The sequence below is a fragment of the Rattus norvegicus genome, chromosome 17 (genome assembly GCF_021556685.1).
Source record: "Rattus norvegicus strain SHRSP/BbbUtx chromosome 17, alternate assembly SHRSP_T2T, whole genome shotgun sequence".
Classification (NCBI taxonomy): Eukaryota; Metazoa; Chordata; class Mammalia; order Rodentia; family Muridae; genus Rattus; species Rattus norvegicus.
In genome coordinates this window covers 67,824,795-67,838,120 of record NC_141550.1, presented here as the reverse complement: position 1 = coordinate 67,838,120, position 13,326 = coordinate 67,824,795, and the positions used below count along the sequence as shown (strand labels likewise).

Here is a 13,326-nt window from a genome sequence, read left to right as displayed (position 1 = left end):
GATGAGGATGGACAGCAGAAGTGAATTACAAAGTCTTTAATGTGACTGTTTGCTTCTCTTACTAACATACGTTTGCTGTACACAATAATGGGTCTCACTCTGACATTTTCTATACCTACATAAGGAATTGACTGTATTTACCCTCCCTCTTCATATTTCTTTAAAGAGGGCAAAAGCCGGGCATAGGGACCCGTGCCAATCTTACCGATCCTTAGGAGGCTTTTGCAGAAGGCTAATGAATTAAATTGATCCCAACTTGGATTACATAGAAAAACTGTCTTGGACTCACAAACAAGAGGGGAAAGAAAATAGAAACACTTGGTCAAAACAATTGTTACTGACAATATGTTCTTAGAAAATCCATCTGGACACTGTCAAGGTTTGTATATGCTCGGGCGAGGGAGCAGCACTATTAGGAGGTGAGGTCCTGTTACAGGTGTGTCACTGTGGGTGTGGGTTTTAAGACCCTCATCCTAGCTGCCTGGAATCTAGTATCCTGCTAGCATCTTCAGATGAAGATGAAGAGCTCTCAGCTCCTCCTGCACCATGCCTGCCTGGATGCTGCCGTGCTCCCACCTTGATGATAATGGACTGAACCTCTGAACCTGTAAAGCAGCCCCAATTAAATGTTGTCCTTACAAGACTTGCCTTGGTCATGGTGTCTGTTCACAGCAGTAAAACCCTAACTAAGACAGACACTAAGAGGGAGACACTAGCCTTTCTATGGGTGAACATGACTTTCTGGAAAGACTATATAGAATGTCTCCAGGTCTGTTCCAACCGCCAGGCCTTCATTTTGAAATATGTCACAAACAGCATTACATGTACTTTTCCTCGGTATTCATTCATTTTGTGGAGATTTACCTTTGGGTCATCTTTGAAAAGACTCAAGGGAACTTGAGGGCTATGTTCTCACTCAGAAAGTCATCAAGAGGTTCTCTACAGAAATATACAAGTGGAAACACACATGCCCTGTTGGTACCTAACAGCACTATTGCGTCCGTAGATAGTGTTTTTTGTCATTGAGGGATGAAGGTGTGTGATGACCTTGGAGGTGTCTGATAACAAATAGCAAAACAGTAGATGGTGCTACTCTTTTACACAGGTCGGATCACAGCTAGTAGACATGTCTGATGTCACTGTTGACTGGATCGATAAACACCAGCTGGAGCGTTTAGATGAGATGATGATTGTTGTTGATGAAAACGATAAGGTCATTGGTGCAGACACTAAGAGGAACTGCCATCAGAATAAAAACATTGAGAAAGGTAGTTTTGTTTTGTCTACTGTGCAATAGTTTCTCCCTCTCCCTCTCCCTCTCCCTCTCCCTCTCCCTCTCCCTCTCCCTCTCCCTCTTCTTCCTCTCCCTCTGCCTCTCCTTCTTCTTCCTCTCCCTCTCCCTCTTCCTCTCCCTATCCTTCTGTCTCCTTCTCTCTTCTTCTCACTCCCTCTCCATTCGTTCCCTCTTCCCTCCCTTTCTCCTCCTCTCCCTTTTTATTTGATAAAGAGGCAAAGATTAAAATGGGGAGCTGACTTGGACAGAGGATTGTCTGTTAAAACCATCCACTATCAGAATTCTGAACCTTATAGGCAGCTGCGCACTTCCCTCTAAAATCTTATGGGATAAGAATCCTGTGAGGATCAAAAAGAATTCCCCATCCTGAACCTCAATCGTGTTTTCAAGCCCTATCACAGGGGGTATTGGATTATGTAGGTGTTATTTGATTGTTCTGAGACAGAGTCTCATAGTGCAGTCCTAGCTGGTCTGAAACGTGCTAGGAATTACAGGCAGACCTGAAACTCACAGAGACCTGCCTACCTCTGCCTCAAAACTTCATGGATCTCCAAGGCCAGCTGAACGTACCAATTTCTCCCAACTCTCCTTTTTCCTTGTCTTTCTTCCCATTTAGACATTTCCCCTCACCTCCACTCTGTCACTTGACTTTAAGTGTCCATTTGATGCTCAGAGTTGGTCCCAAATCTATACCGACGTCTCTTTTGTCCCAGTTACAATAATCCTGAATAAAATCTTTGTGTGCGGATTTTGCTTCGCTAGCATCTAGATCTGGTTTTCCCTCACAAGTTTGTCAAATAACTTTTAATAACTAGATGGTATGAAACCTTGGTCCTATGAAGCATGCAACTGCTAGAAGCATCTAGGTCTCTTTGGAAACATGGGGATTGAAGACAGGATGCAGGCAACCGTCACAAGTCTGTCACGCATGCGCACACGAGGACCTTTGCCTTTTCAGGGCTGCTGCACCGAGCCTTCAGTGTTGCTTTGTTCAACTCAGAGAAGAAAGTTCTGATTCAGCGCCGAGCAGACACGAAGCTTACCTTCCCTGGTAGGTTCACAGTGGCTTAACAAGAACAGGCCTACGCGATTTGATTCAGTGGAATCTCCAACACAACTCTCTCTTCTCTCTTTTTCTTCCTCGCTTCTTCCCCTCCCAAAGAGAGAACTGTGCTGGCTTGGTGTGATCTGTCCAGGAATTTCAACTAACACTTAGTTTTTCAACTAAGAACACCACAGCCCTGGAAGCAAGGACCCTGACTCCCTTCCTTCTCTCCTCTCTCATGCCTTGATGATCCTGTGAGGGCTGCAGTTCTGTTGCAACTATTGTATCTCCAGGGACAAATAAGAATATTGTTTCTCATGTGTATTCTCTACAGGGTACTATACCGATTCCTGTTGTAGTCATCCACTGAGTAATCCTGAAGAAATGGAGGAGAAAGACGCCTTGGGAGTGAAGAAGGCAGCCCTGAGACGGCTGCAGGCTGAGCTGGGCATCCCCCAGGACCAGGTACCCATGTCTGTGCCCCCTGGCCTCAGCTCACCTGGGGCTGTGAGAAAGACGTGGTGGGGCTTGGGGAATTCAATATCTAAGCTAGGTCAAGTCTACTGAGGAATATGGCTTTTGGGAAAACCCTGAGGTTTCCCAAAATATGCACTGAAAAGAATGTCTAGGATTGGCTGTGCACATCCCTTCATTTATCCACTGGAGCAGGGGCTTGAGAGGGGATAGATATTTTCCACAGAAAACTGCTGAGCTTGCATGGTGATCTCTGAAATAAGGGGTGGAATAGTTTCTTCTTTAAAGGATACAGGCCATTTCAATGGGTCTAAGTAAGATTTAGTTATCTAAATTAAGGTATAGGAAAATATTAGCCAACACTCTCAACAGCAAATGGACAAATGAGTGAACCCGAGTTCATAACACAAGTGCGAACAGCCCGTAAGTCTGTAACGTTCTTTGTCCTTGGGGGAAATATAACTGAAGAACTGAAATACACTGAGGTTCTGTCTTATTACTATCAAAAATGGCTTCTTGGGAAGAAGGGCAAATGCTGACAGAGATGTGGTTAGAAAGAAAGAAGCCCTCTTATTCTGCTAGTGGGGTGTAAACTAGTGTATCCACCATGGAAATCAGCATGGAAACTCCTCAAAAAAAATAGAATGAAGACTTCTATAGGAAATACTTATTATCTCTTCCTATGTGAGAAGCTACTCCCACCTCTGGACTTTGACTTCATCCTTGACTTTGGACCTACAAAAAAACTATAAGGTTTCCACACTAGTACAATGTCTTTGGAACCAAAAGTGGTAGATTTCAATGAGACATGGAATAAAAGCCCAACTGACCGAAGCCATCGTGTTAGAATATGTCAAGAGAGCAATGTGGAATGACCAACTCTTACCTGGGCTTTATGAGTGGTCTACCCTAAACTTCGTAGAGAAAGAGTTTACAAAGGTACAAGGTGGTTTGTCTGGTTTTGTTTTGGAAATCATGTTGTACATTGGTACAAGAGCATCCTGGAGTCTGAGAAACGAATCCTAGGCAGACAGTGGTAGCCAGGTTAAGATTAAAGGGATTGCTTAAATAGGTGTGTCATTACCCAGTTTAGTAAAAAGGATAAATTGACAGAAGCTGATTTGGCAGAAAGAGCAGAGCCAAGGTTAGACACGCGGCACCAATCCATGGTTTAACTCCTTCAAACCACCCTTTCCCAGAGCTGCTCCAAGAAATCAAAATGACTGTGGTGGAGAAGACCGAAACCAGACAGAAATCCACAGGGTTATTGACTCCTTGGCTCACGCTGAAGAGTTTAAGGGACTTTTTTCTCTTAAAGTTTTTTTTTAGGGAATCTTGGAGTCTCCCTTTCCAACTGAACAGGGGGTTATTGCAAGCAAGAAACTTCATGTTTATTAAAAAAAATCAAATTATCACCACATAGGAAAAAGGTTCTAGGTGGACTAAAAGATAAAGAATTTCAGTGTTGAAAATCCATATAAGTTCGTATACTAAAGTGATCATGAGTATCCCCAACGGACAACAGCAGGCCCCTTACAGTTCCTGCATGCGGAATGCCATATTACTTGCCAAGAGAAACATGACATGGCAAACATGTATGACTTACACCATGCTGTGTCTACTGGTTTACCGCATAATGACTCAGGAAAAGAGGACTCTCATCCACAACAAGGGCCTGGGAGCGATTATGGAAAACACGCCAACACTACTTGGACAATGACTTTTGGAAGTAAGTGGTAAATTTGTCCAACGTATCAACACAACTGAATGTCGATCAGCATTTTACCAGTGCTCTAGATAAGGCCTCTGAGTCCTTTGTAAATTTCTGAGGACTCAAGTCTGTTTGCAAAGTGCATGAAGCACTTGCCACGAGCTGCGACAACTGGCTAAAGAAGTCAGCAAGGATAGAGAAGGCAGAGGAGGACAGATTAAACAGCTCTGTCACCAATTAAATCTATTGATGATGTCTTCCAAAGTTTTTTTTTTATTAACTTGAGTATTTCTTATATACATTTCAAGTGTTATTCCCTTTCCCGGTTTCCGGGCAAATATCCCCCTCCCCCCTCCCCTTCCTTATGGGTGTTCCCCTCCCAACCCTCCCCCCATTGCCGGCCTCCCCCCATAGTCTAGTTCACTGGGGGTTCAGTCTTAGCAGGACCCAGGGCTTCCCCTTCCACTGGTGCTCTTACTAGGATATTCATTGCTACCTATGGGGTCAGAGTCCAGGGTCAGTCCATGTATAGCCTTTAGGTAGTGGCTTAGTCCCTGGAAGCTCTGGTTGTTGACATTGTTGTACTTTTGGGGTCTCGAGCCCCTTCAAGCTCTTCCAGTTCTTTCTCTGATTCCTTCAACGGGGGTCCTATTCTCAGTTCAGTGGTTTGCTGCTGGCATTCGCCTCTGTATTTGCTGTATTCTGGCTGTGTCTCTCAGGAGCGATCTACATCGGGCTCCTGTCGGTCTGCACTTCTTTGCTTCATCCATCTTGTCTAATTGGGTGGCTGTATATGTATGGGCCACATGTGGGGCAGGCTCTGAATGGGTGTTCCTTCAGTCTCTGTTTTAATCTTTGCCTCTCCCTTCCCTGCCAAGGGTATTCTTTTTCCTCATTTAAAGAAGGAGTGAAGCATTCACATTTTGATCATCCGTCTTGAGTTTCGTTTGTTCTAGGGATCTAGGGTAATTCAAGCATTTGGGCTAATACCCACTTATCAATGAGTGCATACCATGTATGTCTTTCTGTGATTGGGTTAGCTCACTCAGGATGATATTTTCCAGTTCCAACCATTTGCCTACGAATTTCATAAACTCGTTGTTTTTGATAGCTGAGTAATATTCCATTGTGTAGATGTACCACATTTTCTGTATCCATTCCTCTGTTGAAGGGCATCTGGGTTCTTTCCAGTTTCTGGCTATTATAAATAAGGCTGCGATGAACATAGTGGAGCACGTGTCTTTTTTATATGTTGGGGCATCTTTTGGGTATATGCCCAGCAGTGGTATAGCTGGGTCCTCAGGTAGATCTGTTTCCAATTTTTCTGAGGAACTGCCAGACTGATTTCCAGAGTAGTTGTACCAGTCTGCAATCTCACCAACAATGGAGGAGTGTTCCTCTTTCTCCGCATCCTCGCCAGCATCTGCTGTCACCTGAGTTTTTGATCTTAGCCATTCTCACTGGTGTGAGGTGAAATCTCAGGGTTGTTTTGATTTGCATTTCCCTTATGACTAAAGATGTTGAACATTTCTTTAGGTGTTTCTCAGCCATTCGGCATTCCTCAGCTGTGAATTCTTTGTTTAGCTCTGAACCCCATTTTTTAATAGGGTTATTTGTTTCCCTGCGGTCTAACTTCTTGAGTTCTTTGTATATTTTGGATATAAGGCCTCTATCTGTTGTAGGATTGGTAAAGATCTTTTCCCAATCTGTTGGTTGCCGTTTTGTCCTAACCACAGTGTCCTTTGCCTTACAGAAGCTTTGCAGTTTTATGAGATCCCATTTGTCGATTCTTGATCTTAGAGCATAAGCCATTGGTGTTTTGTTCAGGAAATTTTTTCCAGTGCCCATGTGTTCCAGACGCTTCCCTAGTTTTTCTTCTATTAGTTTGAGTGTGTCTGGTTTGATGTGGAGGTCCTTGATCCACTTGGACTTAAGCTTTGTACAGGGTGATAAGGATGGATCGATCTGCATTCTTCTACATGTTGCCCTCCAGTTGAACCAGCACCATTTGCTGAAAATGCTATCTTTTTTCCATTGGATGGCTTTGGCTCCTTTGTCAAAAATCAAGTGACCATAGGTGTGTGGGTTCATTTCTGGGTCTTCAATTCTATTCCATTGGTCTATCTGTCTGTCTCTGTACCAATACCATGCAGTTTTTATCACTATTGCTCTGTAATACTGCTTGAGTTCAGGGATAGTGATTCCCCCTGAAGTCCTTTTATTGTTGAGGATAGCTTTAGCTATCCTGGGTTTTTTGTTATTCCAGATGAATTTGCAAATTGTTCTGTCTAACTCTTTGAAGAATTGGATTGGTATTTTAATAGGGATTGCATTGAATCTGTAGATTGCTTTTGGTAAAATGGCCATTTTTACTATATTAATCCTGCCAATCCATGAGCATGGGAGATCTTTCCATCTTCTGAGGTCTTCTTCAATTTCTTTCCTCAGTGTCTTGAAGTTCTTATTGTGCAGATCTTTTACTTGCTTGGTTAAAGTCACACCGAGGTACTTTATATTATTTGGGTCTATTATGAAAGGTGTCGTTTCCCTAATTTCTTTCTCGGCTTGTTTCTCTTTTGTGTAGAGGAAGGCTAATGATTTATTTGAGTTAATTTTATACCCAGCCACTTTGCTGAAGTTGTTTATCAGCTTTAGTAGTTCTCTGGTGGAACTTTTGGGATCACTTAAATATATTATCATATCATCTGCAAACAGTGATATTTTGACTTCTTCTTTTCAGATCTGTATCCCCTTGACCTCCTTTTGTTGTCTGATTGCTCTGGCTAGAACTTCAAGAACTATATTGAATAAGTAGGGAGAGAGTGGGCAGCCTTGTCTAGTCCCTGATTTTAGTGGGATTGCTTCGAGTTTCTCTCCATTTAGTTTAATGTTAGCAACTGGTTTGCTGTATATGGCTTTTACTATGTTCAGGTATGGGCCTTGAATTCCTATTCTTTCCAGGACTTTTATTATGAAGGGGTGTTGAATTTTGTCAAATGCTTTTTCAGCGTCTAATGAAATGATCATGTGGTTTTGTTCTTTCAGTTTGTTTATATAATGGATCACGTTGATGGTTTTCCGTATATTAAACCATCCCTGCATGCCTGGGATGAAGCCTACTTGGTCATGGTGGATGATTGTTTTGATGTGCTCTTGGATTCGGTTTGCCAGAATTTTGTTGAGTATTTTTGCGTCGATATTCATAAGGGAAATTGGTCTGAAGTTCTCTTTCTTTGTTGTGTCTTTGTGTGGTTTAGGTATAAGAGTAATTGTGGCTTCGTAGAAGGTATTCAGTAGTGATCCATCTGTTTCAATTTTGTGGAATAGTTTGGATAATATTAGTATGAGGTCTTCTCTGAAGGTTTGGTAGAATTCTGCACTAAAGCCGTCTGGACCTGGGCTCTTTTTGGGTGGGAGACCTTTAATGACTGCTTCTATTTCCTTAGGAGTTATGGGGTTGTTTAACTGGTTTATCTGTTCCTGATTTAACTTCGGTACCTGGTATCTGTCTAGGAAATTGTCCATTTCCTGTAGATTTTCAAGTTTTGTTGAATATAGGTTTTTATAGTAAGATCTGATGATTTTTTGAATTTCCTCTGAATCTGTAGTTATGTCTCCCTTTTCATTTCTGATTTTGTTAAGTTGGACGCACTCTCTGTGTCCTCTCGTTAGTCTGGCTAAGGGTTTATCTATCTTGTTGATTTTCTCAAAGAACCAACTTTTGGTTCTGTTGATTCTTTCTATGGTCCTTTTTGTTTCTACTTGGTTGATTTCAGCTCTGAGTTTGATTATTTCCTTCCTTCTACTCCTCCTGGGTGTATTTGCTTCTTTTTGTTCTAGAGCTTTTAGGTGTGCTGTCAAGCTGCTGACATATGCTCTTTCCTGTTTCTTTCTGCAGGCACTCAGCGCTATGAGTTTTCCTCTTAGCACAGCTTTCATTGTGTCCCATAAGTTTGAGTATGTTGTATCTTCATTTTCATTAAATTCTAAAAAGTTTTTAATTTCTTTCTTTATTTCTTCCTTGACCAGGTTATCATTGAGTAGAGCATTGTTCAATTTCCACGTATATGTGGGCATTCTTCCCTTATTGTTATTGAAGACCAGTTTTAGGCCGTGGTGGTCCGATAGCATGCATGGGATTATTTCTATCTTTCTGTACCTGTTGAGGCCCGTTTTTTGACCAATTATATGGTCAATTTTGGAGAAAGTACCATGAGGAGCTGAGAAGAAGGTATATCCTTTTGCTTTAGGATAGAATGTTCTATTAATATCCATTAAGTCCATTTGGCTCATGACTTCTCTTAGTCTGTCGACATCACTGTTTAATTTCTGTTTCCATGATCTGTCCATTGATGAGAGTGGGGTGTTGAAATCTCCCACTATTATTGTGTGAGGTGCAATGTGTGTTTTGAGCTTTAGTAAGGTTTCTTTTACGTATGTAGGTGCCCTTGTATTTGGGGCATAGATATTTAGGATTGAGAGTTCATCTTGGTGGATTTTTCCTTTGATGAATATGAAGTGTCCTTCCTTATCTTTTTTGATGACTTTTAGTTGGAAATTGATTTTATTTGATATTAGAATGGCTACTCCAGCTTGCTTCTTCTGACCATTTGCTTGGAAAGTTGTTTTCCAGCCTTTCACTCTGAGGTAGTGTCTGTCTTTGTCTCTGAGGTGTGTTTCCTGTAGGCAGCAGAATGCAGGGTCCTCGTTGCGTATCCAGTTTGTTAATCTATGTCTTTTTATTGGGGAGTTGAGGCCATTGATATTGAGAGATATTAAGGAATAGTGATTATTGTTTCCCTTTATATTCATATTTGGATGTGAGGTTATGTTTGTGTGCTTTTCTTCTCTTTGTTTTGTTGCCAAGACGATTAGTTTCTTGCTTCTTCTAGGGTATAGCTTGCCTCCTTATGTTGGGCTTTACCATTTATTATCCTTTGTAGTGCTGGATTTGTAGAAAGATATTGTGTAAATTTGGTTTTGTCATGGAATATCTTGGTTTCTCCATCAAAGTTAATTGAGAGTTTTGCTGGATACAGTAACCTGGGCTGGCATTTGTGTTCTCTTAGGGTCTGTATGACATCAGTCCAGGATCTTCTGGCCTTCATAGTTTCTGGCGAGAAGTCTGGTGTGATTCTGATAGGTCTCCCTTTATATGTTACTTGACCTTTTTCCCTTACTGCTTTTAATATTCTTTCTTTATTTTGTGCGTTTGGTGTTTTGACAATTATGTGACAGGAGGTGTTTCTTTTCTGGTCCAATCTATTTGGAGTTCTGTAGGCTTCTTGTATGCCTATGGGTATCTCTTTTTTTAGATTAGGGAAGTTTTCTTCTATGATTTTGTTGAAGATATTTACTGGTCCTTTGAGCTGGGAGTCTTCACTCTCTTCTATACCTATTATCCTTAGGTTTGATTTTCTCATTGAATCCTGGATTTCCTGTATGTTTTGGACCAGTAGCTTTTTCCGTTTTACATTATCTTTGACAGTTGTGTCGATGATGTCTATGGAATTTTCTGCTCCTGAGATTCTCTCTTCTATCTCTTGTATTCTGTTTGTGATGCTTGTATCTATGGCTCCTTGTCTCTTCCTTTGGTTTTCTATATCAAAGGTTGTTTCCATGTGTCCTTTCTTTATTGCTTCTATTTCCATTTTGAATTCTTTCACCTGTTTGATTATGCTTTCCTGGAATTCTTTCAGGGATATTTGCGATTCCTCTCTGTAGGCTTCTACTTGTTTATTAATGTTTTCCTGTGTTTCCCTAAGGGAGTTCTTCACGTCTTTCTTGAAGTCCTCCAGCATCATGATCAAATATGATTTTGAAACTAGATCTTGCTTTTCTGGTGTGTTTGGATATTCCATGTTTGTTTTTGTGGGAGAATTGGGTTCCGATGATGCCAAGTAGTCTTGGTTTCTGTTGCTTGGGTTCCTGCGCTTGCCTCTCGCCATCAGATTATCTCTAGTGTTACTTTGTTCTGCTATTTCTGACAGTGGCTAGACTGTCCTATAAGCCTGTGTGTCAGGAGTGCTGTAGACCTGTTTTCCTCTCTTTCAGTCAGTTATGGGGACAGAGTGTTCTGCTTTCGGGCGTGTAGTTTTTCCTCTCTACAGGTCTTCAGCTGTTCCTGTGGGCCTGTGTCTTGAGTTCACCAGGCAGCTTTCTTGCAGCAGAAAAGTTGGTCTTACCTGTGGTCCCGAGGCTCAAGTTCGCTCGTGGGGTGCTGCCCACGGGCTCTCTGCGGCTGCAGCGACCAGGAATACTTGTGCTGCCCCTTCCGGGAGCTTCAGTGCACCAGGGTTCCAGATGGTCTTTGGTTTTTTCCTCTGGCGTCCGAGATATGTGTGCAGAGAGCAGTCTCTTCTGGTTTCCCAGGCTTGTCTGCCTCTCTGATGGTTTAGCTCTCCCTCCCACGGGATTTGGGTGCAGAGAACTGTTTACCGGTCTGTTTCCTTCAGGTTCCAGCGGTGTCTCAGGCAGGGGTCCTGCCGCTCCTGGGCCCTCCCCCACGGGAGCCCAGAGGCCTTATACAGTTTCCTCTTGGGCCAGGGATGTGGGCAGGGGTGGGCAGTGTTGGTGGTCTCTTCCGCTCTGCAGCCTCGGGAGTGCCCACCTGACCAGGCGGTTGGGTCTCTCTCTCACAGGGTCTGGGAGCAGAGAGCTGCTGCGGGCCGGGCCTTCCAAAGTTTTAATGAAATAATTATTGGCAAAATCAAGACACAGTAGTAGGCTGAAGAACTGTCTTTTAAATAGCAGTCCTTCAGGCTGGCGCGGGGCCTCTCGATAGCTTCCTCTTCCATATCTGCACCTCTCCAACAGCTAGAAGAAAGAGACATAGATGTTTGGGTTATTCTATAGCTGTCTATGCCAAGCAGTTGCCAAGCATCATCTTCTCCAGTATCAGTGTGGGGGCCCCTGTGTTCCCATGAGAAATAAAGCAAGCACGAGCTCTATTTAGCAGCCCCTGTTTCCCTTCTTTTTACACCAGTGTTGTGTTGTGAGTACCAAAGAAAATGCCTAGAGATGATGCACGGTCATGCCATGCCCTATGGCATATCTGAAAACTTCTAAGAAAAATGGCAAAGAGTGCTGTGGAAGTATACCTCTCCCCTTCATGTCTGGAGTTCATACGGGTCTTTTATCCTTAATGTATATTAAAGGGCATGGAGTGAAACTTAAACATCATAACCATTACCCTAATAATTACCCTAACTACATTGAAATGCCAAACAAGATGTTGCTGCTTGTTAAAGAAAAAAAAGACTTCCATTTGAGCTGGTCCTATAGCTCATGTACACAGGCCCATAGGAGTCCTTGTACACATACAACAAAGATACATGTGTATGTTTCTTGGGACAGTAGTCACAGCAGCCAAATAATAGAAGTAGACTGGATTGGATGTGTAAAAGTTTGATATTATTTAAAACAAATGTGGGGGATATGTGTGTGTAATATATTCTTTTAAAAATATTTTAAAATTTATTTTATCATTAATTTATGTGTGTTATCATCACACCAAACAAAACAAGACTAAGAAAGACAATTATCACATTTTATTTCATAAACATAATCTAGATTTGTATGTTTGTGTGTTTATCTGTGTGTCTGTCTGTGTGTACGTGTGTTTGTCTCTGTGTGTGTCTGTGAGTGTGTTTATGGTGAAAACAGAAGATTGATGGTTAGGAAAGAGGGTAACAACAAGAAGTAAAAAAAGAGGCAAGAGGTGTTAAAGGGTGTGTGTGTGTAAAGTATATTTTACACGTGTGTGAATATACTGTAAAAAAAATCCGGGGCTGGGGATTTAGCTCAGTGGTAGAGCGCTTACCTAGGAAGCGCAAGGCCCTGGGTTCGGTCCCCAGCTCCAAAAAAAAAGAACCAAAAAAAAAATCCATCATTTATAAAATATATTACAATCACAAAAAAAAATGAACAGATCAGTCAACCAAATTAAGCTTTAATCAATTACCAACTACTAAACAAAGTTGTTAATCTCTCTTGAGAACACATATATTTGCTTTTATTTCTCCACGTATTCTGCATTTTACACCAGATTTGTTCTCATTGTATCAATTTCCATCACAGGTTTCTCTAGAGGACATCGTGTTTATGAAAAGGTATCATTATAAGGCAAAATCTGATGCAGTCTGGGGAGAACACGAAGTTTGTTACCTTCTGCTTATCAAGAAAGACGTCAAGATCTGTCCAGATCCGAGTGAAGTCAGTAGCTTCAGCTACCTGACTCGAGAAGAACTGGAAGAGCTTCTAGAAAGGGGGGCCCGGGGTGAAGTCCAAGTGACCCCCTGGCTGAGATTCGTCGTGGAGCAGTTCCTGTATGCATGGTGGCCTTACTTAGATGAAGCGACCCGGTTCATAGAGCTTGACAAGATATACAGAGTATGAGGAACCGGAAATAAGACACTGGCTGTGAGGATGCCCCAGTTCAGCACTGAGCTCAGGGCAGACCCACAGCTCAGATGTTAGCTATGCACCCGGACCAAAACAGGGAAAGGACTCCTCTTTTCCAGAAAGCCAAAAATCATTATCATTAACTCTGAATCTTCTTTTCTTTTCTTTCTTGACACAGAGCTATGTATCCCAGACCAGCCTCAAACTTCTCGTGTAGCCAAGGATGACTTTGAATTTCTGATCCTCCTGCCTCCACCTCCCCTGGTCCTTGGATTCCAGGCACACACCAGTATGCCTGCTCAGTGCTGGAGGCTGAACCTGCAGCTTCACGTACAGCGCGCAAACATGCTACCAACAACCAATCCCATCCCGTGGTTTCTTGCCTTTTTTCCCCTAGTT

At 42.3% G+C, this 13,326-nt stretch overlaps 1 protein-coding gene across 1 annotated transcript; it reads left to right on the top strand.

Annotated features, from left to right (window-relative positions):
* The first annotated feature begins 2,678 nt into the window (after positions 1–2,678).
* On the top strand, positions 2,679–13,117 carry LOC134484815 (isopentenyl-diphosphate delta-isomerase 2-like). The gene is made up of 2 exons (XM_087591955.1): positions 2,679–2,804; positions 12,604–13,117. Exons 1-2 carry the CDS (start codon positions 2,724–2,726, stop codon positions 12,919–12,921), a joined length of 399 nt encoding a protein of 132 aa, XP_087448081.1. The 5' UTR covers positions 2,679–2,723; the 3' UTR covers positions 12,922–13,117.
* The last annotated feature ends 209 nt before the right edge of the window (positions 13,118–13,326 follow it).